We start from the raw sequence: 27,365 nt of genomic DNA, 5'->3' as shown, positions 1-27,365 counted from the left end.
AAGGAATATTTGGACTGTACTGTTCTGCATCAAATAGTGTATTGTTCTCAAAATTGTTCTCTCTAACAAAGGAAGACAGACAGACCATCATAATGTAAGTCTTTACTTTAGAGAAAGTGCAGAGAAAGTCGAGGTGTCAGTGAGTTAGGTTTCCTATTCCATTAAACGGCACCTGGCACAGTCTCCAGACTTAAACCCATTCAAGCATAAAAATGAATAATATTTCATAATGTTAGAGAGAATGCTATCGGTGTGTTTGGCTGCTATACAGTTGTGCTAACAAATTTAAATTCCCTGCCTGGCAAAGTTTGAGAAACACTGGCCATGTTAAAAAGCTGTACATTATCTTGCAGAACCTTTCTTTATAAGAAAAGTGGTCAGATAGTATCTTTAGTAATTGCTGTCATCACTATGATTTTCAAAATTTAAAAACATTTCATGTTCAGTTGTTTTTTCAAAAATTAGGAGAACTTCTCAGATAGTGGCAGGGGAATGTAAAGTTATTGGCACAACTGTATCTGCAAAAGGTGGCTATGTTGATAAAGCAGAAACTTAGATTGAATTTTGTTAAATAAAATGATTTCATGGTCATTTTTGTCCAACTATTTTTTTTTGTTTATGGTTTAATTTCAGAGTAGGCCTAGACTGAGACATTAAACTGTGTAAACTTGAAAAAAAAAAAAAAAACTGGTAAAAGGCAGCTGTTGTAAAACTTTTGACCGGTAGTGTATATCTGCTTGGTGAACATACTTTAAATCCATTCATAAGCGACATTAGTAACAATGCTGATTGTGGTGTCATTGCTTGACCATTGGCACCTCGTCCTTATTACGCATAAATAGTAAATAATCTTCTAAAAAAACCAAATAAACGCATCAGCAACAAAGCTTAAATTGTGCTCATCATCTTGATGTCAGTCCTCTTACACTTACGACCAAGATAGTTTTTATTTTAAATTTAATATAACTTTAAAAAAGTTGAACAAATAATTTGATAAATGTTCTATAGTTCAAATTCCCCACATCGAACTTTGTTATTTCAGTCTGGATTGTTGTGCTTGCATTAGTTATTGTATGGAGTAATGTGGTGAAATGTTTGGGACATTGATATCACATTAAATATAAAGTAGCGATCAGTAGCAATGGTCGATAATACACACACGCTTTTGATTCCCTCGTTTGGCAGCGTTTTTACGCAGAGACACCCGTGCGTAAACGCCGCCTTCACCATCACTGTGTACATCTGTATTAAACAAAACAAGAAAAACGCTGACAGAGAAATGCTAATATACGATGAACGGAAATTAAAAATGAATATCAACTTGTCAGAATACCAGACTCCACCCAGGGAATCAAACTTTAAACATCACCATTAACACTTCTTCCCAGTTTCTTATACGCTGTTTATGCTCCACACAAAATCTTTTTGTAATTGTTTTAAAACGCTGCAAAAACTCAAACTATGTTCGTCGCTGCTCTCCAGGAAAATAAAATCCCTCGCTGATGAAGTCATTGTTGTCGTGATAACTGATTGGTGGAAGGAAAGACAGAGGTGGCGTAAAAGGCACGTCACTTCTGGTCTAAGCCTAGAAAAACGCTCTATCGTAAGCCCCTCGTTTCGTATATTTCGTTCAAGAGGAGGACGGTTTTCCACGTTTCAGTGCTTTAAATAGGGAATCTCAACCATGGCGCATCATATCCGACAGCTGTACGGGAGAGGGTACGTTTCCGTGTTTTATCTTTCTGCCATCATGAACACGGTCCTTACCGTCACGCATTATTCTGTTCCCGAAGAAATGGAGGAAGGGTCTGTTGTTGCTAATTTAGCAACTGATTTGAGGTTAGATGTAAAAACACTAAACGAAAGAAAAATGCGCGTAGATGTAGTGGCCAATAAAAAATATATTGATATCAACAAGGACACGGGAGAGCTCTTTATTTTGGAAAGGATAGATAGAGAGTTTCTGTGCCCTTCGAAAACAACCACATACTGCTTTCTTAAATTAGACGCTACAATTGAAAACCCAGTACGAATGTTTAATATCGAGGTGGAAATCACGGATATTAATGATAACGCTCCTCATTTTCGCAGAGGAACGATGCGTTTGGACATTTCTGAATCGACTTCTATTGGAGAGAGATTCTCACTAAATAACGCCGCAGATCCAGATGTTGGAACAAATTCAGTGAAGAATTACCACCTGAGCTCAAGTGAACATTTCTCAATCGAAATTCAGACCGGCAGAGATGGGTCAAAGTTTGCAGATTTGATTCTGAAAAACGCTTTAGACAGGGAGCAGCAGGCTGTTCATAATCTAATACTGACTGCTGTGGACGGTGGGGTTCCCACGCGCACAGGTACAGCCAGCATCATTGTCCGCGTGCTCGATGTGAATGACAACGCCCCTTCATTTGAAAAAGACAGATATGTCGTGGATGTGATGGAAAACTCCCCGATTGGCAGCCTAGTAATCAAACTAAACGCCACAGATTTAGACGAAGGGTCCAATTCTGACATTGTTTATTCCTATAGTCTGTATACATCAGAGAAAACGCAGAAGTTGTTTAACTTGAATCCAGAAAATGGTGAAATCAGAGTCAGAGAGATGATTAATTATGAAGATTTAAAACTTTATGAAATGGAGGTTATTGCCAGTGACAAGGGGCCAAACTCCTTATCAGGACAGTGTAAACTGACCATACAGGTGACAGACATGAATGACAACCACCCAGAAATATCCATCAAATCATTTCAGAGTCCCATCAAAGAAAACGAGCCCATAGACACAGTGATAGCAGTAGTTAGTGTGAGTGATAAGGACTCAGGAGACAATGGAGTGGTTGACCTTCATATTCCACATAATATGCCTTTCAGACTGAGGGAGTCCTCTGATAACTATTATGAATTAGTGGTGTCAGAGCCGTTAGACCGTGAGAAGGTTCCTGAATATGACATCACCTTCACTGTTACAGACAGAGGTTCTCCTCCTTTATCTGACAATGAAACTATGACTTTAGAGCTGCTGGATGTTAATGACAATGTCCCACAGTTCCCTCAGTCTTTTTATACCATACGTGTGATGGAGAATAACGCACCTGGGGCCCTGCTCAGCTCACTCACTGCGTTTGACCCTGACCTCCATGAAAACCAGTATCTAGTTTATTTCATCTTAGAGAAGGAGATAGCCAACACCTCCATGTCCATGCTGTTCTCCATCAATCCAGAGAACGGGAACCTTTACGCGCTGAAAACCTTTGACTATGAGATCGAGAAGGAGTTTCTTTTCCACATCGAGGCCAGAGACTCTGGTTCTCCTCCCCTCAGCAGCAACGTGACCGTCCACATCATTATTGTGGACCAGAACGACAACGCTCCTGTCATCGTGTCTCCGTGGCGCGCCCACGGCTCGGTGGTGGAGGAAAAGATCCCCAGATCCACCGATAAAGGCTCTCTGGTTGCTAAAGTCATCGCCTTAGACACGGACTCTGTGCACAACTCTCGGATCACCTACCAGTTTCTCCAGGTGACCGACGCCACCTTGTTCAGTTTGGACCAGTACAACGGAGAGATCCGGACTATGAGGATGTTCAGTTACAGAGACCCGCGCCACCAGAGACTGGTGGTTGTTGCCAAGGACAACGGGGAGCCCGCTCTCTCTGCTACAGTCACCATCAAGCTGTCCACAGTGGAGACTGCTGTTAAGGCCTACTCTGACATGACTGAGGTGCCTCTAGAGTACGACATCTTCTCAGACCTCAACCTGTATTTGGTGATCGGTCTGGGCTCGGTGTCCTTCCTCCTGCTCATCACCATATTGGTCACCATCGTGCTCAAGTGTCAGAAAGCCAAGCCCAGCAAAGCGGCTCCTCCCTGCAGGAACAGTGTGATCAGTGAGAGGAACTCCACCATCGCAGACTCCACTCTGGTCTCCAACGATGCCTACTGGTACAGTCTGTTTCTAGCAGAGACCAGGAAAGGAAAGCTGGTGGTTAGACAGCCTGTGCCAAAGGGCTCCAGGTACATCGTGTCCAGTATACCAAGAGGTACAGGACTGACAGAGACTAGTGACTCAGCTGCTTCCACTCTGCAGGTATAAATGTCCATTAATTTTACTGCAGTTTAAATAAATCATTTTGCTAAGAACAGCATCTGTCTCACTCTCAATGCAGTTTCATAGTGCAATATTTTCTTTCTTTATAGCTGAAGTGCATTGATAATGTATCTTTTATAAGTAAATATCGTCTTTGGCAGTTCTAAGTAATAACACTAATACAGTAAACAATGAGATCTTAATGTTGCAAATCATAGGGAAAATAACACAGTCCATAAATCAGTTTAAAACTTCAGCATCAGTGCACAACATACCCCACCACAAACCCTTTTTTTTCTTTTCCTCTAACGATGTGTGTCTTTGTGTTCATTAATACTGAATGCAGTTTTACTGTGTATGACACACATTTCTTCTGTGACAGTATAACCGCAAAGTTTCATGTCACTCAGTCTATATATATTACTCTAAAAATGTCTTTAGAAGGTCTGTTATTTTATCCATACAGGGACATATCTTCTATAGATACTCAACTCATAGTATTATCAATTGCACACAATTTATAACAAACTTAGACCTCTGCTTTATAAAATACCTTGCAGATTTTTTTGATTGTTTTTAAATTCTTTCTCTTGATTTACAGAGCATAATTTGCAAAAAAATCACTTTCATTAGTTTCACTTATTTTTGTGCCTAAGTCTATTTTGTATGTGTGCCCCAGTGTTTGCCTTTTTAATACACATTAACTTTGCTATATATTATTTCATCCAACTAAAAAAGAATGCACTATACTGTTTTCCTGGGTTCTGAGCAATGACAATGCAGTGCCCCCCCCACACTGTGGTGAGGTCTCCTGTCACTGCCAAGAGTTAAAGGTCGAGCACAGAATCTTTTTGAAGAAACCTATTTGTGCCATTGTCATTTGGTTTTTAAATGTTTATCTATCTATCTGTCTGTCTATCTATCTATCTGTCATGGTAGGTATGCTGCTGGAAAAGTGAATAATCACACAGCTATCTGTAACACTGTTTTAACCCATTTCTTTTAAAGCCGAAGTATCACGCTAACCATGCTTAATCTGTGGTATGTCTTTCAACATTTTACTCATAGTGCCTCGACATCGGTTCAGTGATCATAGGATGCTTGCACAAATAATCCTTCTTGTGCTTTCAATAACCTGACCATTAAATTGTTTTTTTTCCTTTCTTCCCATTCTAAAGTACCCTAAATGAGGGAAGTCCACTCTGCAGTTGGAGGTATGCAGGATTCTCATTCCCTCACCCCAGATGCCCTTTTTTGAATGATGTTACAGAACTTAGTGTTTTAATTATTTATTTTGTTTTGTTCTCAGTGGGTGTTTTTTCATTTGAATTGTTTTGTCTTGTTAAATTTCTCTTGGAAAATTATTATTATTATTTTTAATTGCAACAAATCAATTAGTTGACATGACATGCAGTTTGTCAAATCTCTTCTGGCCACATTTTGATTACTGTTACTCATATTACAATCTCATCCTTAAAGCACACTATAATATGTCTATACAATCTAACTATAACAGCAAATAACACTAAATCTGCCAGTATTTCAGAAATATGCCCCTTCCCCAAAGTTTTTAGAGTATAACACAACCATAAAACCCATCCATATCATTGATTATTGTTCCTTGAGTGAACAAAGATATACTATAACAATGATAATGGTATTGATAATATACTGAGCTGGACAATCTGGGTCAGTTTTGCAGACAATCAAGCAAATGTGATGATCCAGATGAAGCAGTGTTCCTGTCCTAGTCATTACTTTTGATGAACAAAATGAGAAATACAGACAGTCCCTGAGACACAATCTAGTATTAATTGTGAATTTAAAAACAATCACTCACCTCAACTAACAATGTTGCTATTTGCTGGCCTTGCTTCTTTTACACTGACTATGTGTTTTTATACATTAACAAAACACATATATGTATTTAATGGAATCACTATGTTCTGAAAAAGATGCTGTGCATGTGAAGATTGTGTGTTCATCCCCTACTGACCAAACAATACTGGAATACAAGGATATCCTGTTTTTGAGTGGTTATGAGTAGGATTGAACTGTGTTGTGTGTGTGTGTGCGTGTGTGCGTGTGTGCGTGTGTGCGTGTGTGCGTGTGTGATTGGCTAAAATGTGATTCGACTGTGTTTTACCGACTTTACAGAATGACACTTTTGAATTCCAGTCTGCTGTAGTGTGAATTGTGACCTAATTCTTTGTGCAGGAAAGGCGCAAAGTGAAACCAGTCACCCTGTTACCTAGCAACCACCTTCCCTCACATAATCTTGGAGCATGGTGTGTATTCATTGATAGACCCACTACCTCACCAGTACATGTTCAAGGATGTGCCCAACCCCTCCACCCACTCTATCTTCTGCTTGAAGCCCTGAGTGACAGACGTCGGCTGCATGAGCTATGTCAGTTTGACCAGTCACAATGCTGTCAGTGTTCTGGTTGTTTTCCAAATGTGTCTAATTTTCTTGTCTCGTTGACAGGCATCCACCACCAGCAGCAGCAGCTCCACATAAGTCTGTACCTCCAACTGCGTTACTGGTTTCATGCTGACAGGAAAGCTTCACAGAGGAAAAGAGAATCCCCTGCTCAATAACAGGCCCCAGCATTTTCCTCAGTCTGGCCCCTGCTCCTTACAATGTGTAGTTGTCATATTTTAACACCAAATGGACTATGGTGGTTAATTAAGGACATGACCCCCCCCCCCCTTTGTTTAAGCACATGGAATATGTCTCTGTCCATTCAGTATGCACGACAAGACTGCATGGCTTCAACCACATACAAATAAGTTTTAAGAGGAGATACAAAGAAAAAAATGCACAAAGAAGCCACAATAAGGACTATTGGAGTGGACATGGAAGTGTTGAAATGCCTTTAAAAGACTGTTTTCCCTCTCTAAAAAAGGAAACATGTGATTTTACATTTTTAATCTCTGTGCTTTGCTCCATAACAGCATTGATGTGTTATATAAGTTAACTTAAAGACGTGAAACAGCACAAATATTTAGTGTAAATGTCAGAAAAGCACCAACCTGTGATTTTAAAACGCAAAACAAAGGGGAATCAGTATTTTATATGTGTGGTGGCTTTTTTTTGTTTTTGTTTTGTTTTATACTTGACTGTGCTTTAAGTGTGAGCTAAGTCTAAATATACTGCGAGGGCTAAGAGACTGAGCTAAGTACATTAAACAGATAAGAAAGAGGCCTTCAGTTTTAATGTGTGAGCATTTCTGTTGTTGTTGCATGGAATAATCAAAGTGATCACATAGCTTTAGATATTTTATTATACTGAACAATCCATTTTCTGCCACTTGGCCTCAATGTTTTGTCTGTTTGGAAGATTACATTTTCATGGGACCGCACCAGATTATTAGAAGCAATGCTAAGATAGGGTCAACACATTCTTAACCCTAATGCATGTTTTCTAGTTTCTAGGTAAGAGGAAAATGTTTGGCAGTAGTGGATTATTTTGTTATGGATTCAGAAAGTTAAGTGTACAGTGGCTTCAGTGTTACTGTATGTCTTCTTGGAGATAACTGGAGAACATGAGTCTATGGCATTGAACTGAACACAAGTGGACAAAGTGAGCTTTTGAGAATGGATTAATTAATGTCTCCTTATGAATCCTGTATATACACTACAGACATGACCATGTACTTTTATCTTTTTTCATTTTAAAGCCAGACTCTGGATGTTCCTTAGTTTTGACATCTTCTGAGACTGTATATTAAGTTCAAACCTCAGAGTGGAACATGAAGATTTACTTAAAAATACTGAAGCAGCATTATGCTTGATTTCCCTCAATGAAAGCTGTGCTTCTGTGTATTTCTGACTATATATCTGCACATGCAACACATACATATGAATACAGATGTGACTGACATATACGGTATATCATATGTCTGTATGTATAAACATGCCTTTCCATTTCAGTATCAGTGCTGAACCTTTTAATGTGAACAAAGACTGCGAAACTCCTGTGCCATCAGATTTATGGGCCAACTAGTGTGTGAAACAGTGAAATAATCAACCATGTAGTCAAATGCTTTAGCACAGCTCACATTGCATTAATTGTATAAAGTCGTAATGTGTTACAGGTTAACATATACAGTAAGTGCTTTTGTACAGTGGTACTTTTTATGGTGCAACATGTAGTAATGTGTGTAATGTGAGCTAATTGTATGTTATGGCCTGGTCTGTGTAACCTATTAAATACAAAAGCAAAGTCAAAACGCATTTAGTGATGAACCTCTGAATCTCTCTGGTTTCGCATCATACAGCGACATTACTGTAGAAGGAGTTTGATTCTGGTTTGGTTAAAATTAACTTTGTGTTGACATTCTAATGGATATGACCAAAATATCAAGTCATATTTAAACTAAATCACAGACACTTCTACTCTTAGAATATCAGTCCAATCCAACAGATATCGGTCTATCAGTATTGATTGACCTGTCAGTTAACAGTAATTTAGCTGAATGTGTACATTGCAGTTCAGTTTATTAGAACAATAATGCAGGATATTAGGTTTTTCTACTATCCAGTCCTCTAAACATCCTCTTTTTAGTTTATGAATTCATTGTGTGCCAAATGGGGAATTGTAATGCAAGCACACCTTATCAAGACTTTCTAGACTTGACTTCCTTTGATTCAGAAATAGGCCTAACAGGCACAGGCAGTCTGAAGTTATAAGTATAAAAGCATTGACGTGCTCATGAAATGTCTGATTTTCTATCCTGGAGGAGGGATTCTTTTATATGCTTGCATTCAAATCTAGCTCGTCTGTCAAAGGATGTTGTGGAGAGTATTAGTGTATCATAATTAGTGACTACACCAGCCTCAGAAACATACATATGTCTCGCACAAGAGAATATCCAAGGCTGCTCTGTACGTAATTTCTTATTCTCTTCTCACTGACAGGTCCTCAGAGCTGAATGTCGTTGAACACAACTCCTTACTGTCTTCCAGAGAGCGTATTATAGCTGACATACACAGACTTGTGTACAGAGCTCTGTTACATAACCCTGTTTATATAGTTTTATTTCAGTTCAAGTTCAACTGTCACTGCTCAGTTCTTGAAAAGATAGATGATAAAAGGCCAACACCCTATTATTGTGCCACAAAGTAGATCTGTCTGTAGGATACTCAGATGCATAACAAAACAACAACATTGAATTTTAGTGTCAAGTAAAAGAAAATATATATATTTCTGTAGTATTGCAATTCTGTTCACATAATAATGATTTAAATATTTCAGATGCATGAGTTTTTAAAGCAATCAAATAATTTAAACATTTTAATTAACTAACTCAACCTGCATATGGGAAAACATGAGGGACATATTCATAGATAGGCATTTGAGAAAATACATAATAGTACCTCCCTCATGGCAGTGTAGAGTGGCTCCAGCTCAGTGTCCCTGCTGGGCTGTCTACACTGTCAGCACATTGTCAGCACTGTGTGTGAGGACATAATGACCAGCTTTATGCTACAAACAAATGCAATGTTAAATATAACATCAGGACATATATATGGGGCAGTCACATCATGTCTCACATAAATCTCAGTTGGAAGAGTTGTGCTACAGGTCAAAGGTTGCCTAGCTGTATAGTGTATTCAGATACATTTTATTGTAATTAAATTCGAAACTTTAGGTTAACACTGTTTAACAGACATGTACACGGTGTTTTGTAGGATTTATTCTGATGGTGGTCTAGTTGAGTCTGTCTCTCTTTCCTTTGGGATGTGCATAAATATGACCTCATCTCTCCAGAGAGAGATGAGGTCATATGTGACCAGGAGAGACTGACATTCAGGCCCACAGGACAAGTGGCTTTTATTTAACACAACACATGTCCTACTTTTAGTAGCACTCTTTAGCACACAAAAGGTTTGTGCTTTTGTAATATCTTTTAAATAAAGCAAGAACAAAAATGTTTATATAGGGCTGGTTTTGATAATATCATAATGGAGCAATGTGAAATAAGCAACAAGCCTCACTTTCTTTTCTCATCACCATCTGATCCTGAGAGGAGACTCTTACACTCCCTGTTGTCTGCCCTGCTGGCCCATCAGCAGACAAGCACACAGCAATGCACCAGTGTGAAACACAACTGTAGAACAGCCACCAGCTGCCACTAGTAGGCTAACACATCACACTCTATATCATGCCGTATTCTTCACCAAATAATTATTGTGAATATATAATGAAAAAGAGAGAGATGTGACTGCAACAGGACTTTGCATCTCAGATATTTTAGAAAACTGTCGCGATCTGTTGGACAGAGTTGCCTTTCACTCTCTGCAGCATTCACACCCTTTTTGCATCCCTCCCCCATCTGTTTCCTTCTTTCTTAGGCGCATGCTCGCTTTGCTTTTCAGCACCACGGACAGTGGCCTGCCTAATGGAGCTGCGTTGCCATAGTGATGTGAGGTCTGCTCTGGAGCCGCCTGTAATTTAATATTCTGACAACCCCACCCCCCTCCACTTCACAGTGCAGCATCCTTGCAGACGTCAGAAGAGCTGTTTGTGCAATGCACTGTGGATACTGTGGCTTAATAATAGAGCTGATGACAATGAGAAACGGGTGCTGGGTTAAAATAGACTGGTATCATTGTCGCAGCATGGGGGGGGGGATAGACGTGCTGCACAAATGCGGCAGCACACGTGCACGCGCACACATATCTTTAACCTAAATGCGTACACATAGCATGTGGAAGGGGTGGGAAGATTTAGGCGGTTTCACTCTTCAGGTCACTTTATTTCTCAGTTGTATGGTCGTCATTTTCTTTTCATAATTAATTCTGCATTTTCCAACGCTGTCAGAATTGCACAGAGAACAATACAGAGCTGGCGTACGAGTGGGCTCATCATAACTGCATCTGTAGGCTTGCTCCATGAGATGTCGCTGCTCACCTCTGCAACAAGAGAGAGACTGTGGGAGTGAGCTGAATAAATAGAGTTTAAGCAGATACAGTTTCAACAAATGTTATCTGTATAAACGCCTGAAAAAAGGATAACGTTTAATTTTACAAGTTCATCATTTCCGAACGATTTCCAAAAATGTATCATGTAAGAAAATACAGTAAAAAAATCTATGCTTATGCTTTGGCAACGGTGATTTTGATGATAAATATTGACTCCGGTGGGAAACATGGCAATGCAAGGGGACACGAATTTTAAAAAAAATTACCAACACTGACCAGTTCTCACAACTGTTGTGCTTGTAACTTAAGAACTTATACTTGAAGCGTCTACTGCCTGAAGTTAGACGCGGCAAATCATTCAAGCCGCAACATCGCTGCAGAGACAATGGGTGGTGCTGTTACATTTTAAATCGTGACAAAGGTTGTGTGCGTGTGTGTGTGCGTATATATGTGGGTGTGTTTACATGAGCTTTCAGTAACAAGCCGAAGAGACGTGTTGGAAACCCGGACCAAACCTTCATTATTCTGCAGAAATGATGGTTCCTGTGGACATTTATTGTTTATTATATGTAAGAGGAAACTGAAAGTCCCGTAAGATTTATTTTTATTGTTTTTTTGGTCGACGGGTTTGAGACCGCTGAGTAAAAGGCTTTTGGCCAAACAATGGCGATAACGAACACCAAAGGACAATGGCTGGACGTGTGGATTTCTTTCCATCTGGCGCTGCTGATTATGATTATATTACACGGAACCTCTGCTCAGATTCGGTTTTCCATTCAGGAAGAATTAAAATCAGGTACTGCCGTCGGAAATGTGGCCAAAGATCTTGTATTAGATCTTGGAAGGCTAGCGGACAGAAATCTCCGTGTCGTGTCAGGTGCCAAGCAGGATCTGTTTGTGGTAAATCCCAGAGATGGAGTTTTGTTAGTGAACCAGAGACTAGACCGAGAGGAGCTGTGTGCAAAAACTGTTCCATGCATCATAAACCTGAAAGCAGTTGTAGAAAATCCTCTGGAGATGCACCAGGTCATAGTTGAGATACTCGATGTAAACGACAATCCGCCGAAATTTCCCGAAGAAAATTACACATTAGAAGTGCTAGAGTCCGCTATGGTGGGGTCACGATTTCAAATAGAAGGAGCACACGACTTGGATGTTGGTCTGAATTCCCTACAAACCTACAGGCTAAACGCCAATCAGTACTTTCGCCTGGAAACCGAGGAATTTGAGGAGGATGGGAAGGTGCCATTTCTGATTTTACAGCGACCTTTGGATAGAGAACAAACTGCTCAGCACTTGTTACAACTAACTGCTGCAGATGGAGGGAAACCGCCCAAATCTGGCAGCATTAATATCACTGTTATTGTGTCTGACGTTAACGACAATTCACCAGTGTGTGACAAACAGAAATACACCATAACAATAAAGGAAAACGCACCTGCAGGGACACTGCTGCTGACAGTGAAAGCCTCTGACACGGATGAAGGGATGAACGGTGAGATCGAGTATTCTTTAAAGAGTAAACATAGAGGACTGTCGTCTGAGCCCTTTGATTTGGACAGTAGAACCGGCAAACTAACTGTGAAAGGAAGCCTCGACTATGAGGAAAAGCAACTGTACGAGGTGAAGGTACTGGCAGCGGACAAAGGTGTCGTGTCTCTCTCCACACACTGTAACGTGATTGTTAGGGTTGAAGATGTGAACGATAACCAACCTGAAATTGAGATCACATCCTTTTCAAACCGCATTCCAGAGAACGCACCTCTTGGCACGGTGGTGGCGTTGGTGGGTGTGACGGACCTGGACTCAGGTGTGAACGGAAAGGTGGTCTGCAGCCTGCCCAGTCATTTACCTTTTGACTTAAAGCCATCTCCTGATGGACAGTCATACTCTCTGGTCACTAAGAACTACCTGGATAAGGAAACAACACAGATGTATAACATTACAATAACGGCTAAGGATTTAGGGAACCCAGCCTTGTCGTCTACGAAGGTGATACAGGTAGACGTGCTGGATGTTAATGATAATAGTCCGTTGTTTACTGAAAGACCATATACATTTTATGTGCCTGAAAACAACAAAGCTGGAATGTCAATTTTTTCAGTGAGTGCGACTGATGCTGATGGAGGTGAAAATGCTGCAGTTACATATTCACTCGACCGAAAGAATCCGCAGCACAGTATAACCTCCTTTCTGAACATTAATGAAGCCGATGGTACCATTACGGCTCTGAAAAGTTTTGACTTTGAGAGCGTGAAAATGTTCCAGTTCCAAGTTGTGGCCACAGACTCTGGAGCTCCGTCACTGAGCAGCAACGTCACAGTGAACGTGTTCATTCTGGACCAGAACGACAACGCTCCAGTCATCCTGTATCCAGTCAGCTCCAACGGTTCTGCTGAAGGGCTGGAGGAGATTCCCCGCAATGTGAACGCAGGACACTTGGTGACTAAAGTCAGAGCCTATGACGCTGATATAGGATATAACGGCTGGTTACTGTTTTCACTGCAGCGAGTGACTGACCACAGTCTCTTTGGCTTGGACCGCTATACAGGACAGATCAGGACACTTCGCTCATTCACAGAGACAGACGAGGCTGAGCACAAACTGGTCATACTGGTAAAAGACAATGGCAACGTGTCACTGTCAGCGACAGCTACTGTGCTTGTCAAAGTGGTGGAGCCCAAAGAGGCTTTTGCAGCTTCTGATGTGAAAAGTGCAGCCAAAGACGATGAGGAGAATAATGTGACTTTTTATCTGATGATCACTTTGGGCTCAGTTTCTGTCCTTTTCCTCATCAGTATCATCGTGCTGATTGCAATGCAGTGCTCCAAATCCACAGACTATACTTCCAAATATCTCCAAGAGACTAATTATGATGGGACACTGTGTCACAGCATCCAGTACAGATCTGGGGACAAACGCTACATGTTAGTTGGACCCAGAATGAGTATAGGATCTACTATAGTCCCAGGCAGCCATGCGAACACACTAGTGCTTCCTGACAGGAGACACACATCTGGAGAGGTAAGAGTTCATTTTAAAATTAAGAATAAAATCATCATGCAGTAGTGAGGCAGTGACTTTGAATCCTGTTGAAATCACTTGTACAATTGACGAAACTGGGAGTCTCTTCTCTTCTATGTATAGGAAAAAGCTGAAAAGTCTCATTTTGTGTTATTGTTTTGATCAGAGCCATAGTAACATCCTGACGTTGGTTCCTTTACAAGTCCAAAATAAGTTCATGATTTTTAGTGAAGTACAAGAATCATCTTTCATCTTTCGTTGTGTTGCTGTCTGTGGTACTTAATTCTTGCGGTGATTTTGATCACGATGTAATTTTCAGTCCAAGCATTAACTGATTTATTCGTGATTATGGGGTTATGTTTATTTTAAAGAAAAAAAAGTAAACATCTCTGAGACTCGGCCGGATGTTGTAATGTACTCCTTCCACAGGGTGTCAGTGTCATATAGGCTTCAAACTATGGTGTTATAGTGTTGGACCTGCCCCTTCAAGAGAGGTTTTGCTCAGATCGTTAGAAAGGAGACAGTTTGCGTTCAACAGAATCGAGTGTTGTAATTGTGACAATTGTATATGAGATAAGGTGAAAACATCACGTATCAGTTTCTAGTATTTCTTTAGTTCAGGCGGTGGTTTTCATCTTTGATAAGAGGTCTAAGTGGATACAATGGGAGCCGGAGGACAAAGACGAGGAATACAGTATTGGTGGGTAGCCTTCTGTCTCTACGTGACACTCAGCTGCGTGGAGCTGGTTTCAGCGCAGATAAAATATTCCATACCAGAGGAGGTAAAAGTGGGATCTGTTGTTGGAAATGTCGCCAAGGATCTAGGACTGGATATCAGCACTTTGGAGGAAAGACGGTTTCGTATTGTTTCAGGATCTGAGGATGCTCAGTTTGAAGTAAATCAGAACAATGGCGTCTTGTATGTGCATAAAAACATCGACCGAGAGAAGCTCTGTGAAAGCGTTTCGCCATGTTCAGTAAACCTGAAGATGGTAGCTGAGAACCCAATGGAAATACATTATGTAGCAGTAGAAGTCCTAGATGTAAATGATAATTCACCCAGTTTTCAGGAAGAGGAAAAAATATTAGAAATCCCTGAGTCAACTCTGTTAGGCAGACGTTTCCAGTTACCAGCTGCCCGCGATCCAGATGTAGTCGCTAATACAGTACGTGTTTATAAAATAAACCACAACGAGTATTTTAACATACAAATCCGAGAGAGAGCGGACGACAAGGTGCCATTCTTAGTTTTGCAGAAACCTCTAGATCGGGAAAAGCACCATGAGCACAAACTGACTCTGACAGCAGTTGACGGTGGAAATCCACCCAGATCAGGGACTCTCAATGTCACAGTCATAGTCCTCGATTCAAATGATAACCATCCTATATTTAGCCAGGAAGTGTATTCAGTAACAATACCTGAAAATGTAGATGCAGGTACTAGCGTAATTAAGGTAAAGGCAACTGATTTGGATGAAGGTGCAAATGGAGAAATTGAATATTTTTTCGGTGGCGAACTTGACCCCAGTATATATAATATATTTATCTTAGAGAAAGAAACAGGTGAAATTAGAGTTAAAGGTGAAATCGATTTTGAGAAAGTTGACGTTTATAAGTTAGACGTCCAGGCCACAGACAGAGGACAACCTCCAATGAGTACAGACTGCACTGTAATTATTAAAGTGCTGGATGAAAATGACAACAAGCCTGAAATAGAGGTGACATCCTTGTCAAAGATGGTATCTGAAGACTCAAAAGCTGGGACTGTAGTTTCGCTTATTGGTATTACAGACCAGGACTCTGGACTAAATGGTAAGGTAATATGTAGTGTGTCGGATAATGTCCCATTTGAGTTAAAACCGTCATTTCAAGAGAACATGTATTCATTAGTTATAAAACAACATTTGGATCGAGAATCGGTTTCGCATTATGACATCACAATAACAGCTACAGACTGCGGCCAGCCTCCACTGTCCACCTTCAAAACTCTCAGTATTGATGTATCAGACGTGAACGACAATAGTCCAGAATTTTTGCATAATCCAGTTGAGCTATATCTGGTAGAAAATAACGTGCCAGGTAACCCAATATTTTCTGTCACTGCTACTGATAGAGACTTGAATGAAAATGCAGCTTTAACTTATCATATAGTTAGAGAGGACAACAGTCACCTTAAAATTGCAGCTTTTTTAAATATCAATCCAGATAATGGACAGATATCGGCTCTGAAAAGTTTTGACTTTGAGAGCGTGAAAATGTTCCAGTTCCAAGTTGTGGCCACAGACTCTGGAGCTCCGTCACTGAGCAGCAACGTCACAGTGAACGTGTTCATTCTGGACCAGAACGACAACGCTCCAGTCATCCTGTATCCAGTCAGCTCCAACGGTTCTGCTGAAGGGCTGGAGGAGATTCCCCGCAATGTGAACGCAGGACACTTGGTGACTAAAGTCAGAGCCTATGACGCTGATATAGGATATAACGGCTGGTTACTGTTTTCACTGCAGCGAGTGACTGACCACAGTCTCTTTGGCTTGGACCGCTATACAGGACAGATCAGGACACTTCGCTCATTCACAGAGACAGACGAGGCTGAGCACAAACTGGTCATACTGGTAAAAGACAATGGCAACGTGTCACTGTCAGCGACAGCTACTGTGCTTGTCAAAGTGGTGGAGCCCAAAGAGGCTTTTGCAGCTTCTGATGTGAAAAGTGCAGCCAAAGACGATGAGGAGAATAATGTGACTTTTTATCTGATGATCACTTTGGGCTCAGTTTCTGTCCTTTTCCTCATCAGTATCATCGTGCTGATTGCAATGCAGTGCTCCAAATCCACAGACTATACTTCCAAATATCTCCAAGAGACTAATTATGATGGGACACTGTGTCACAGCATCCAGTACAGATCTGGGGACAAACGCTACATGTTAGTTGGACCCAGAATGAGTATAGGATCTACTATAGTCCCAGGCAGCCATGCGAACACACTAGTGCTCCCTGACAGGAGACACACATCTGGAGAGGTAAGAGTGTTTGTTTTTATTTCTTATTAACCATATACATGTACATTTATTAAAGTATCATTCAAATCTTGATCATATGTTTATGAAGAAGCTGATTGTTTTTCTGGTGTGTTGTTGGATTATTTTAATTATTGTTTGTCTCTTTTGACTGTGCTGATGGTGAATTGCGCTGTCCATGGTGCTGAATATTTGAGTTTTTGCTTTAAAAATAAACGTCTACAGTTCATCTAAATATTTGTTTTAATAAAATACAGAGTACGACAGGTATAGCTGAATAAATAATCAGTCCACTTGTTGTTGTGAGTAAAGTTTGTATTCCTCATTCAGTTAGTATTCTTACGTCCAGCAACTTATTTGTGTAAATCAAAGTGAATCCCTAATGATACAAAGGAAACCTGGGTAGTCGATTTACAGTATGTTTCTTCTGATCTATCCTGCCTCGATTAGTATTTGCAAGTGCTATTGTTCGTTCTATTAATTGCTCAATAACCACGCATGTTAAGAAATAGACAAACAGGGCAGCTGACTTGATGGGATAGGCAAACACAACTCCGCAGTGAGACTCTGGGGGACGTTTTCAGGGCATCACGCATCCTTTCCTCTTTCATTAGCCCAGTAGACTATGTATAATGAAGGTATATAAAAGTCGAAATGCAATATAAATCCTAACAAAATCAGGTAGTGAAGTAAAATCCTTGTGATCTCGTATGGCATCGTAGCGCACAAACCACATGGTGTCAGTGTGGACTAGATAACGGGTGTGTTGCTGATTCTCTAAAGGTCCTGCCCATATCAGGGTCCTGTCTGATAGAGGTGGTTTACTGACGGAGTATACATCGCAGGCTATAATAGCGATTAATTTTTATGTGTAAAAGCGCTTATTGGATGAATTTGCGATGGAGGTAATTAGACTGGTTCGATGAACAAACAGATCCCCGAATGTGCTTCAAATAAAACCTTCTTTTTGTTTCACCATGAGAGGACGAGGACAAAGGCGCAGCGTGAATTGCTGGTTGGTTGCCGGAATCCTGTTGTTGTGCTTTGAGGAGCGGATTTTGGCTCAGCTAAGATACTCTGTACCAGAAGAAGTCAGAGTGGGATCCACTGTTGGAAATGTTGCCAAGGATTTAGGGCTTGACCTAAGCACCTTGACAGATCGACGGTTTCGTATTGTTTCGGGTCCAAATCATGCTCTATTTCTGTTAAATCCGAACAATGGTGTATTGTCAGTGGGAAAAATGATGGACCGCGAAGAGCTCTGTGAAGGAACCAAGGTTTGTTTGATAAACCTGAAAATTGTAGTGGAAAGCCCCCTGGAAATACATTATGTTGGAGTGGAAATATCGGATGTTAATGACCATTCACCGACTTTTCCAGAAAGCGAGCAGCGACTGGAAATAGCAGAGCATACTCCTCCAGGTACCCGTTTCCAAATTCATGCCGCAAGAGACCCAGATATCGGTACACTGTCAGTGCGATTATATAAATTGAGCCAAAATGAATTTTTTGATATTGAAGTCAGAGACAGCGAGGAGGACAAGATACCTTTTTTAGTGCTGAAAAAGTCTTTGGACAGGGAGCAGAAGGCAGAACATCGTTTAGTGTTAACTGCTCTTGATGGGGGCAGTCCGTCTAAATCCGGGAGCCTTAATTTAACCATCACTGTGCTAGATGCAAATGATAATCGCCCTGTGTTCAGCAAAGATATATATACGGTGTCATTAGATGAAAACTCCCCAATTGGAACTCTTGTAATACAGCTAAACGCAACAGATTTAGATGAAGGTTCAAATAGCGACATTGAATACAGTTTCGGCAAAACACAAAAGAAGAAAGTGCATGACACGTTTGAGTTAGACAGAGTCACAGGTGAGATTCGGGTAAAAGGAAATGTGGACTTTGAAGACACAGAGCTTTACAGGTTAGATTTGCAGGCTTCAGATAAGGGTCAGCCACCTTGGACAGCGGAAAGTAGAGTTGTGATAAAAATTAAAGATGTAAACGATAATAAGCCAGATATTGAAGTAACATCTTTGTCCAACGTAGTCCCCGAGGATTCAAAGCCTGGCACTGTCATCTCCCTCATTAGTGTTACGGACAGAGATTCTGGTGTTAATGGAAAAGTTATTTGTAAAATCTCGGATAATGTGCCGTTTGATTTGACACCATCCATTGAGGAAAACATGTACGCTCTTGTCACAAAGGGACGTTTAGACCGAGAAACAGTGTCTCATTATGACATCACCATAACAGCTACTGACTGTGGGGAACCTCCACTTTCTGCCGTAAAAGCACTGAGTGTTCAGGTGTCGGATGTAAACGATAATAAACCAATTTTCAGTCGGGATCCGTTTGAACTTTACTTGGTAGAAAACAATACACCAGGCGCATCAATATTTTCTGTAAGTGCTACTGATGATGATCTGAATCAAAACGCAGCGATAACATATAACATAGTGAGAAGCGATGGGCTGCAAGGTGATGTGACATCGTTTCTAAATATCAATCCAGATAATGGGCAGATATCGGCTCTGAAAAGTTTTGACTTTGAGAGCATGAAGATGTTCCAGTTCCAAGTTGTGGCCACAGACTCTGGAGCTCCGTCACTGAGCAGCAACGTCACAGTGAACGTGTTCATTCTGGACCAGAACGACAACGCTCCAGTCATCCTGTATCCAGTCAGCTCCAACGGTTCTGCTGAAGGGCTGGAGGAGATTCCCCGCAATGTGAACGCAGGACACTTGGTGACTAAAGTCAGAGCCTATGACGCTGATATAGGATATAACGGCTGGTTACTGTTTTCACTGCAGCGAGTGACTGACCACAGTCTCTTTGGCTTGGACCGCTATACAGGACAGATCAGGACACTTCGCTCATTCACAGAGACAGACGAGGCTGAGCACAAACTGGTCATACTGGTAAAAGACAATGGCAACGTGTCACTGTCAGCGACAGCTACTGTGCTTGTCAAAGTGGTGGAGCCCAAAGAGGCTTTTGCAGCTTCTGATGTGAAAAGTGCAGCCAAAGATGATGAGGAGAATAATGTGACTTTTTATCTGATGATCACTTTGGGCTCAGTTTCTGTCCTTTTCCTCATCAGTATCATCGTGCTGATTGCAATGCAGTGCTCCAAATCCACAGACTATACTTCCAAATATCTCCAAGAGACTAATTATGATGGGACACTGTGTCACAGCATCCAGTACAGATCTGGGGACAAACGCTACATGTTAGTTGGACCCAGAATGAGTATAGGATCTACTATAGTCCCAGGCAGCCATGCGAACACACTAGTACTTCCTGACAGGAGACACACATCTGGAGAGGTAAGACAATCAAAACAAACTATCGCATTCAACTCACAAGCGAATCCACACATATTTTAGTGATGGTTAAGTGATTTTATATAAATGTATAAATTATTTTTCTTATGTGGTATTCTTTACTCTACAGTTTCCATCCAGTCATGCCACCAATAAATGAATATTAAATATATAAATACAAATACAGTACTTCACATCTCAGTGTTCATTTTGAAGAAGACATTCTTTTCCTGGTGATGGCGCTGTCCATGGTGCTAAAATGCCTTCTCTTCTGTACAGCGAAACCGATTAGGCAACCTAACAATTTAGAAATTGTGGTTCTTGAACAGATTGTCAGTTCTGTGTCAGTTCAAGTGTCTCAAAGGTATCAAGTTGGCTCTGTTTCTGTCAATTAGTGAAGACGGTTTGTTTATATGTGCTCTCTTTCACTTTTGAGCTACATCAAATTATGAACTACAGTATCTATGCGCCGTATTATTTCTGCTTTTCATGGTCACTGAAAAATGATAGTTTGTGCTGAAACAGAAGACAATTCTGCAGTTATATTATACATTTATATTATGTTCTATTGGAAATAAAGACACAGTCAATAAGAATACTGCTAAACACATGTATGGTAACATTCCTCTTCGAATATAGTGTCACACACACACACACAATGATAAAAAGGTCAAAGACTTGGAAATATTAAATTCCAGAGCAGCTTTCTACGTTACACAACAAAATGTTAGTAACTCTGATTTAGCGGAAACCATAGTTTTCTATATCTTTTTTTTTTTCTTCGTCATTTTGAATTCCTTTAAAGTCCTCCGGGTGTCACTGTCACACTGGGGAAACGATAGAGGACTTTGTTTGTGCCTCCTTTAAAAAGCTTTTGTTCGACTCGCAGAAGCCGAGAGACGTTTGAGGAAAGCACGACAGCCGATGGGTTTAATTGTGCGTTTTCTAATTATGTGATAGTCAAGGGGCTGGACATAAAGATTTTTGTCGCAGTATCGGCCTTATTGGGGATTTTCCTCCAAGGTTTAGTATAATGATGGGGACCGAAATACAAAGTCAGAGAAGAGGACACTGTTTGTTTGTGTTTCATATGGCTTTTCTGGTTTTGTTCGGAAATCAGGCTCTGGCTCAAATAAGATACTCTGTTCCAGAGGAGGTGACAGAAGGAACGGTTGTTGGAAATGTTGCAAAGGATCTAGGCCTGGACATTACCTTGTTAACTGACCGGCGATTCCGTGTTGTGTCCGGATCTAAGGAGACATTTTTTGAGGTAAATCAAAAAAATGGAGCACTCTATGTCCATAAACAAATCGATAGAGAGGAGCTCTGTCAGGGTAGCGGTGCATGTTTAATGGAGCTAAAAATCCTCGTTGAAAACCCTTTAGAAATGCACTATGTAACTGTGGAAATTACTGATGTCAATGATCACTCCCCCAGTTTTCCTGAAAAGGATCAGAGGTTTGAAATATTTGAAACGACATTGCCAGGGAGGCGATTTCAGCTGCACACTGCTCGTGATCCTGACGCAGGAATTAACTCTATTCGTACATACACTTTGACCTCAAACGAATATTTTACTCTAGATATCCGTCAAAGTGATGAGGAGAAAATACCGTTTTTAGTGCTGAAGAAATCCTTAGACAGAGAGCAGACGAGCAAACACACATTACTAGTTACAGCAGTCGATGGAGGTAAACCTCAAAGATCAGGGACATTAAACGTTTCTATTATTGTTCTGGACAGTAATGATAATCGTCCAGTGTTTAGTCAGGAGATTTATCAAAGCTCAATAAAAGAAAATGTCCCAATTGGTAGTTCAATATTTGTTATGAATGCGACGGACCCAGACGAAGGCATCAATAGTGAGATTGAATACAGCCTTGTAAAAACTCTTAAGAAAAAAGTTTATGACATATTTGACTTAGACAAATTAACTGGAGTAATAAGAATAAAAGGAGCAGTGGACTATGAGGAAAATGACATTTATAAACTCGATGTTGAGGCATCAGATAAGGGAACACCGCCATTAACAGGTGACTGTAGAGTCATTATAAAAATCATAGATGTCAATGATAATCCACCGGAAATAGAAGTGACGTCACTGTCAGACACAGTGCCTGAAGATTCAAAACTTGGCACAGTCATTTCACTTCTTAGTGTGACAGATAAAGACTCTGGTGTCAATGGAAAAATAATATCGAGCATAACTTCAGACGTACCTTTTGAATTAAAACCTTCCTATAAGGAAAATATATATTCAGTTGTCACTAAAGAATTTCTGGATCGAGAGCAGGTGTCACATTATGAAATAACAATAAAAGCCACTGATTGTGGTGACCCTCCCTTATCTACATTTAAAACCCTGAGTATCCAAATAGCAGATGTAAATGACAACAGTCCACAATTCTCCCAAAATCCACTGCAGTTTTATCTGGTAGAAAATAATGTTGCAGGTAATTCAATATTTTCTGTGAGCGCAACGGACAATGATTTGAATGAAAATGCAGCAATTTCGTATCATATTGTGGGACAAGGGACTGAAAGTGGAATAATATCATTTCTAAATATTAATCCAGATAATGGACAGATATCGGCTCTGAAAAGTTTTGACTTTGAGAGCGTGAAAATGTTCCAGTTCCAAGTTGTGGCCACAGACTCTGGAGCTCCGTCACTGAGCAGCAACGTCACAGTGAACGTGTTCATTCTGGACCAGAACGACAACGCTCCAGTCATCCTGTATCCAGTCAGCTCCAACGGTTCTGCTGAAGGGCTGGAGGAGATTCCCCGCAATGTGAACGCAGGACACTTGGTGACTAAAGTCAGAGCCTATGACGCTGATATAGGATATAACGGCTGGTTACTGTTTTCACTGCAGCGAGTGACTGACCACAGTCTCTTTGGCTTGGACCGCTATACAGGACAGATCAGGACACTTCGCTCATTCACAGAGACAGACGAGGCTGAGCACAAACTGGTCATACTGGTAAAAGACAATGGCAACGTGTCACTGTCAGCGACAGCTACTGTGCTTGTCAAAGTGGTGGAGCCCAAAGAGGCTTTTGCAGCTTCTGATGTGAAAAGTGCAGCCAAAGATGATGAGGAGAATAATGTGACTTTTTATCTGATGATCACTTTGGGCTCAGTTTCTGTCCTTTTCCTCATCAGTATCATCGTGCTGATTGCAATGCAGTGCTCCAAATCCACAGACTATACTTCCAAATATCTCCAAGAGACTAATTATGATGGGACACTGTGTCACAGCATCCAGTACAGATCTGGGGACAAACGCTACATGTTAGTTGGACCCAGAATGAGTATAGGATCTACTATAGTCCCAGGCAGCCATGCGAACACACTAGTGCTCCCTGACAGGAGACACACATCTGGAGAGGTAAGACTGGTTCACCATTTTCATATCACATCATGTTATATAATAATATATGTTGGCTTACTCGTAATTCATGTACAAAGAATTTGGTCTTATTTAACCAAATGTTTGAAAAATGATAAAACATTGTCGTGTGGTTTTGACCAAAGATTTAACAATGTTCAGTGTTTTTCATTTCTTGAAGTTATTTTTTCTCGGGTTATTTAGTATGGTGGTTTTTACGAATATGACGGGTTGTACCATTGTCCAGGATACTGAAATTTAGTTTGAGTGAATTGTAAGTGATTTTTTTAGTCTAGTAGAAAAATGGATTCTCTTTCTGCTGCAGGTGCTGTAAAACAGTAAAAACTGTTTTCGCTGTCCTTGGTGCTGAATATCTCAAGTCTTTTTGATAGTGCTGCAGTGTAACCATTCAAATTCTCCAGTGGTCGCTATGTCAGCTACAACCTGGTTGTTTCATTTGGATTTAACATCCCAGCCTTATGAACAGAACCATCAGTTGAATATGGTTGACTTGGGCAAATTGTGGAGCTTTATACGTCAGTCAAAACTTTGCATATGTGAGGTCTCTGTCCAGTGGTATCGCTTATTCCTTCATGCTGTTTGTTAGCACGGAATGGTCCACTGGGTGTCAGTGTTACAGTAGGGACGTGATGAGGCTTCAGTCAAAATAGACTCTGCCCCTCTCAGTGTAAGATCGTGTCAGTCCGGTCAGAAACAGTGATATAGTGTGTCGGATTTTAATCTGTACCTTTCCAACTCGACCTAATATTCCAAAATATAATCACTGTATGAGCGCGGGTACTTGGAGTGGAATATATTTGTGGATGCTGTTTTAACCTGATGACGCCAAAGGAGACAAAGGACAAAGAGGAAGAATGATGTCTTGGTCTCGTCTTCTGCTTTTCTCTCTGCTGTTTTGCTTTGGTGAGCTGATTTTCGCTCAAATAAAATACTCCACTCCAGAGGAAGTTAAAGTGGGAGCTGTTATTGGAAATGTCGCCAAGGATTTGGGTCTAGATGTCAGTACTTTGATGAACCGGCGATTTCGGATTGTGTCGGGAGCTCAAGATGCGCTGTTCGAGGTAAACCCGAACAATGGGGTTTTATATGTTCATAAAAATCTCGACCGAGAACAGCTGTGCGATAGAAACGGTGCTTGTTTAATAGATCTGAAAATCGTCGTTGAGAATCCACTTGAGGTCCATTATGTCGCAGTAGAAATCACGGACGCTAACGACCATTTCCCGAGCTTTACCGAGAAGGAGAAAATACTAGAGATAGCAGAATCGACGGTGCCGGGAGCACGATTTCAGTTACCAGGCGCACGGGATCCAGATGTTGGTATAAACTCAGTCCAGCGGTATAAACTTAGTCAAAACGACCATTTCCATCTTGAAATTCGAGATAGAGGAGAGGATAAAATTCCTTTCTTAGTGCTGCAGAAACATTTGGACAGAGAACAGAAAACAAACCATAGTTTGATTTTAACCGCTGTAGATGGAGGAACACCGTCAAAATCTGCAAATCTTAATCTCACCATAAAAGTTCTAGACAACAACGATAACAGACCTACTTTTTCTAAAGAGGTCTATAATGTTAAATTAGAAGAAAACGCTGCATTAGGTACGATTGTTATTCAAATCCAAGCAACGGATCTCGATGAGGGAGTTAATGCAGAGGTTGAGTATGCCTTTGGGGGTGACACTAACTCCGACGTGTTACAATTATTCAGTCTGGACAGACATGTGGGAGAAATTCGAGTTAAAGGACAAATTGACTACGAGACAACTGACGTTTTCAAGTTAGACGTTCAAGCTTCTGATAGAGGTCAGCCGCCGATGACAACTGATTGTAGAGTCATAATCAAAATTCAGGATGTTAATGACAATAAACCAGAGATCGAGGTGACATCTTTATCCAGCACAGTCCCGGAAGATTCAAAACCCGGGACCGTGATTTCTCTCATTAATGTTAGAGACATTGATTCTGGCCTGAATGGCAAAGTCATATGTAGTCTGATGGGAAATGTACCGTTTGAGTTAAAACCGTCCTTTAAAGAAAACATGTATTCATTAGTGACAAAGGAACCACTGGATAGGGAAACTGTGTCACATTATGAGATTTCGATAACAGCTACAGACTGTGGTGAGCCCGCTCTTTCCGTCTTCAAAACATTAAGTATTCAGGTGTCTGATGTGAATGATAATACACCAGAGTTCACACACAGTCCCCTGGAATTATATCTGACGGAGAACAATGCTCCTGGCGCATCAATATTCTCTGTGTCTGCTTTTGATAAAGACTTAAACGATAACGCTGCAGTGTCCTACAATATCATCAGAGGAGAATCAGGTCATAATGATATGGCATCTTTTTTAAATATCAATCCAGATAATGGACAGATATCGGCTCTGAAAAGTTTTGACTTTGAGAGCGTGAAGATGTTCCAGTTCCAAGTTGTGGCCACAGACTCTGGAGCTCCGTCACTGAGCAGCAACGTCACAGTGAACGTGTTCATTCTGGACCAGAACGACAACGCTCCAGTCATCCTGTATCCAGTCAGCTCCAACGGTTCTGCTGAAGGGCTGGAGGAGATTCCCCGCAATGTGAACGCAGGACACTTGGTGACTAAAGTCAGAGCCTATGACGCTGATATAGGATATAACGGCTGGTTACTGTTTTCACTGCAGCGAGTGACTGACCACAGTCTCTTTGGCTTGGACCGCTATACAGGACAGATCAGGACACTTCGCTCATTCACAGAGACAGACGAGGCTGAGCACAAACTGGTCATACTGGTAAAAGACAATGGCAACGTGTCACTGTCAGCGACAGCTACTGTGCTTGTCAAAGTGGTGGAGCCCAAAGAGGCTTTTGCAGCTTCTGATGTGAAAAGTGCAGCCAAAGATGATGAGGAGAATAATGTGACTTTTTATCTGATGATCACTTTGGGCTCAGTTTCTGTCCTTTTCCTCATCAGTATCATCGTGCTGATTGCAATGCAGTGCTCCAAATCCACAGACTATACTTCCAAATATCTCCAAGAGACTAATTATGATGGGACACTGTGTCACAGCATCCAGTACAGATCTGGGGACAAACGCTACATGTTAGTTGGACCCAGAATGAGTATAGGATCTACTATAGTCCCAGGCAGCCATGCGAACACACTAGTACTTCCTGACAGGAGACACACATCTGGAGAGGTAAGTTACCTTGTTACCATGCTGCTTCATTTTGTGTTTTCCTAAAGAGTTCTTTGTAAAATCAAATCTATAAATCTTTTTACACAGTCTGTGGCTTTGAAATACACATTCTAATAAGTTATTTATATTTTCATTGACTCATTTATTACACGAGATGCTTCTTACATAGTAAAAGTTGTAAAAATGCAAGTCTGTGTTGTGAATTTCTGGACGTAGATACCTCCACGTAGAAGAGCCAGTCTGTGCTCCCTGCTACATTCCTACAGTTTGTCTCTATTGTTCAGACACACATATACTGAGTGATGATGAATAGCCTAGTTTGTTAAGAAAAGTCTTCCCAGTTGATTGTGGCCACTGTCTATGGTGCTGAAATTACTGCTG

General features: G+C 40.8%; 6 protein-coding genes across 6 annotated transcripts; all 6 read left to right on the top strand.

The window, feature by feature from the left end:
- The first annotated feature begins 1,684 nt into the window (after positions 1-1,684).
- Positions 1,685-7,738, top strand: LOC113144179 (protocadherin alpha-C2-like). Its single transcript, XM_026330000.1, has 2 exons — positions 1,685-4,090; positions 6,579-7,738. The coding sequence occupies exons 1-2, from the start codon at positions 1,685-1,687 to the stop codon at positions 6,609-6,611; spliced, it is 2,439 nt and encodes an 812-aa protein (XP_026185785.1). The 3' UTR covers positions 6,612-7,738.
- A 3,945-nt stretch (positions 7,739-11,683) lies between these two features.
- Positions 11,684-14,089, top strand: LOC113144767 (protocadherin alpha-4-like). Its single transcript, XM_026330990.1, has one exon. The coding sequence runs from the start codon at positions 11,684-11,686 to the stop codon at positions 14,087-14,089; it is 2,406 nt and encodes an 801-aa protein (XP_026186775.1).
- A 617-nt stretch (positions 14,090-14,706) lies between these two features.
- Positions 14,707-17,889, top strand: LOC113144766 (protocadherin alpha-8-like). The gene is made up of 2 exons (XM_026330989.1): positions 14,707-17,064; positions 17,845-17,889. The coding sequence occupies exons 1-2, from the start codon at positions 14,707-14,709 to the stop codon at positions 17,887-17,889; spliced, it is 2,403 nt and encodes an 800-aa protein (XP_026186774.1).
- A 149-nt stretch (positions 17,890-18,038) lies between these two features.
- LOC113144765 (protocadherin alpha-3-like) lies at positions 18,039-20,547 on the top strand. The gene is made up of 2 exons (XM_026330988.1): positions 18,039-20,390; positions 20,518-20,547. Exons 1-2 carry the CDS (start codon positions 18,039-18,041, stop codon positions 20,545-20,547), a joined length of 2,382 nt encoding a protein of 793 aa, XP_026186773.1.
- Positions 20,548-21,423: 876 nt separating this feature from the next.
- LOC113144764 (protocadherin alpha-3-like) lies at positions 21,424-24,112 on the top strand. The gene is made up of 2 exons (XM_026330987.1): positions 21,424-23,787; positions 24,104-24,112. The coding sequence occupies exons 1-2, from the start codon at positions 21,424-21,426 to the stop codon at positions 24,110-24,112; spliced, it is 2,373 nt and encodes a 790-aa protein (XP_026186772.1).
- A 544-nt stretch (positions 24,113-24,656) lies between these two features.
- LOC113144763 (protocadherin alpha-8-like) lies at positions 24,657-27,029 on the top strand. Its single transcript, XM_026330986.1, has one exon. The coding sequence runs from the start codon at positions 24,657-24,659 to the stop codon at positions 27,027-27,029; it is 2,373 nt and encodes a 790-aa protein (XP_026186771.1).
- Positions 27,030-27,365: the final 336 nt, after the last annotated feature.

This window comes from Mastacembelus armatus, chromosome 10 (genome assembly GCF_900324485.2).
Source record: "Mastacembelus armatus chromosome 10, fMasArm1.2, whole genome shotgun sequence".
NCBI classification, from domain to species: Eukaryota; Metazoa; Chordata; class Actinopteri; order Synbranchiformes; family Mastacembelidae; genus Mastacembelus; species Mastacembelus armatus.
The sequence above is the reverse complement of the archived record's forward strand: the minus strand, read 5'-3'. Positions and strand labels throughout refer to the sequence as shown.

Bases quoted from the DNA above. Each gene is read 5' to 3' on its own strand.
- LOC113144764 (XM_026330987.1), top strand. From the start codon at position 21,424: ATGGGGACCGAAATACAAAGTCAGAGAAGAGGACACTGTTTGTTTGTG.
- LOC113144767 (XM_026330990.1), top strand. From the start codon at position 11,684: ATGGCGATAACGAACACCAAAGGACAATGGCTGGACGTGTGGATTTCT.
- LOC113144763 (XM_026330986.1), top strand. From the start codon at position 24,657: ATGTCTTGGTCTCGTCTTCTGCTTTTCTCTCTGCTGTTTTGCTTTGGT.
- LOC113144179 (XM_026330000.1), top strand. From the start codon at position 1,685: ATGGCGCATCATATCCGACAGCTGTACGGGAGAGGGTACGTTTCCGTG. The intron at 4,091-6,578 runs GTATAAATGTCC...TCTCGTTGACAG, and splicing joins CAGCTGCTTCCACTCTGCAG to GCATCCACCACCAGCAGCAG.
- LOC113144765 (XM_026330988.1), top strand. From the start codon at position 18,039: ATGAGAGGACGAGGACAAAGGCGCAGCGTGAATTGCTGGTTGGTTGCC. The intron at 20,391-20,517 runs GTAAGACAATCA...TTTACTCTACAG, and splicing joins GGAGACACACATCTGGAGAG to TTTCCATCCAGTCATGCCAC.
- LOC113144766 (XM_026330989.1), top strand. From the start codon at position 14,707: ATGGGAGCCGGAGGACAAAGACGAGGAATACAGTATTGGTGGGTAGCC. The intron at 17,065-17,844 runs GTAAGAGTGTTT...GATTCTCTAAAG, and splicing joins GGAGACACACATCTGGAGAG to GTCCTGCCCATATCAGGGTC.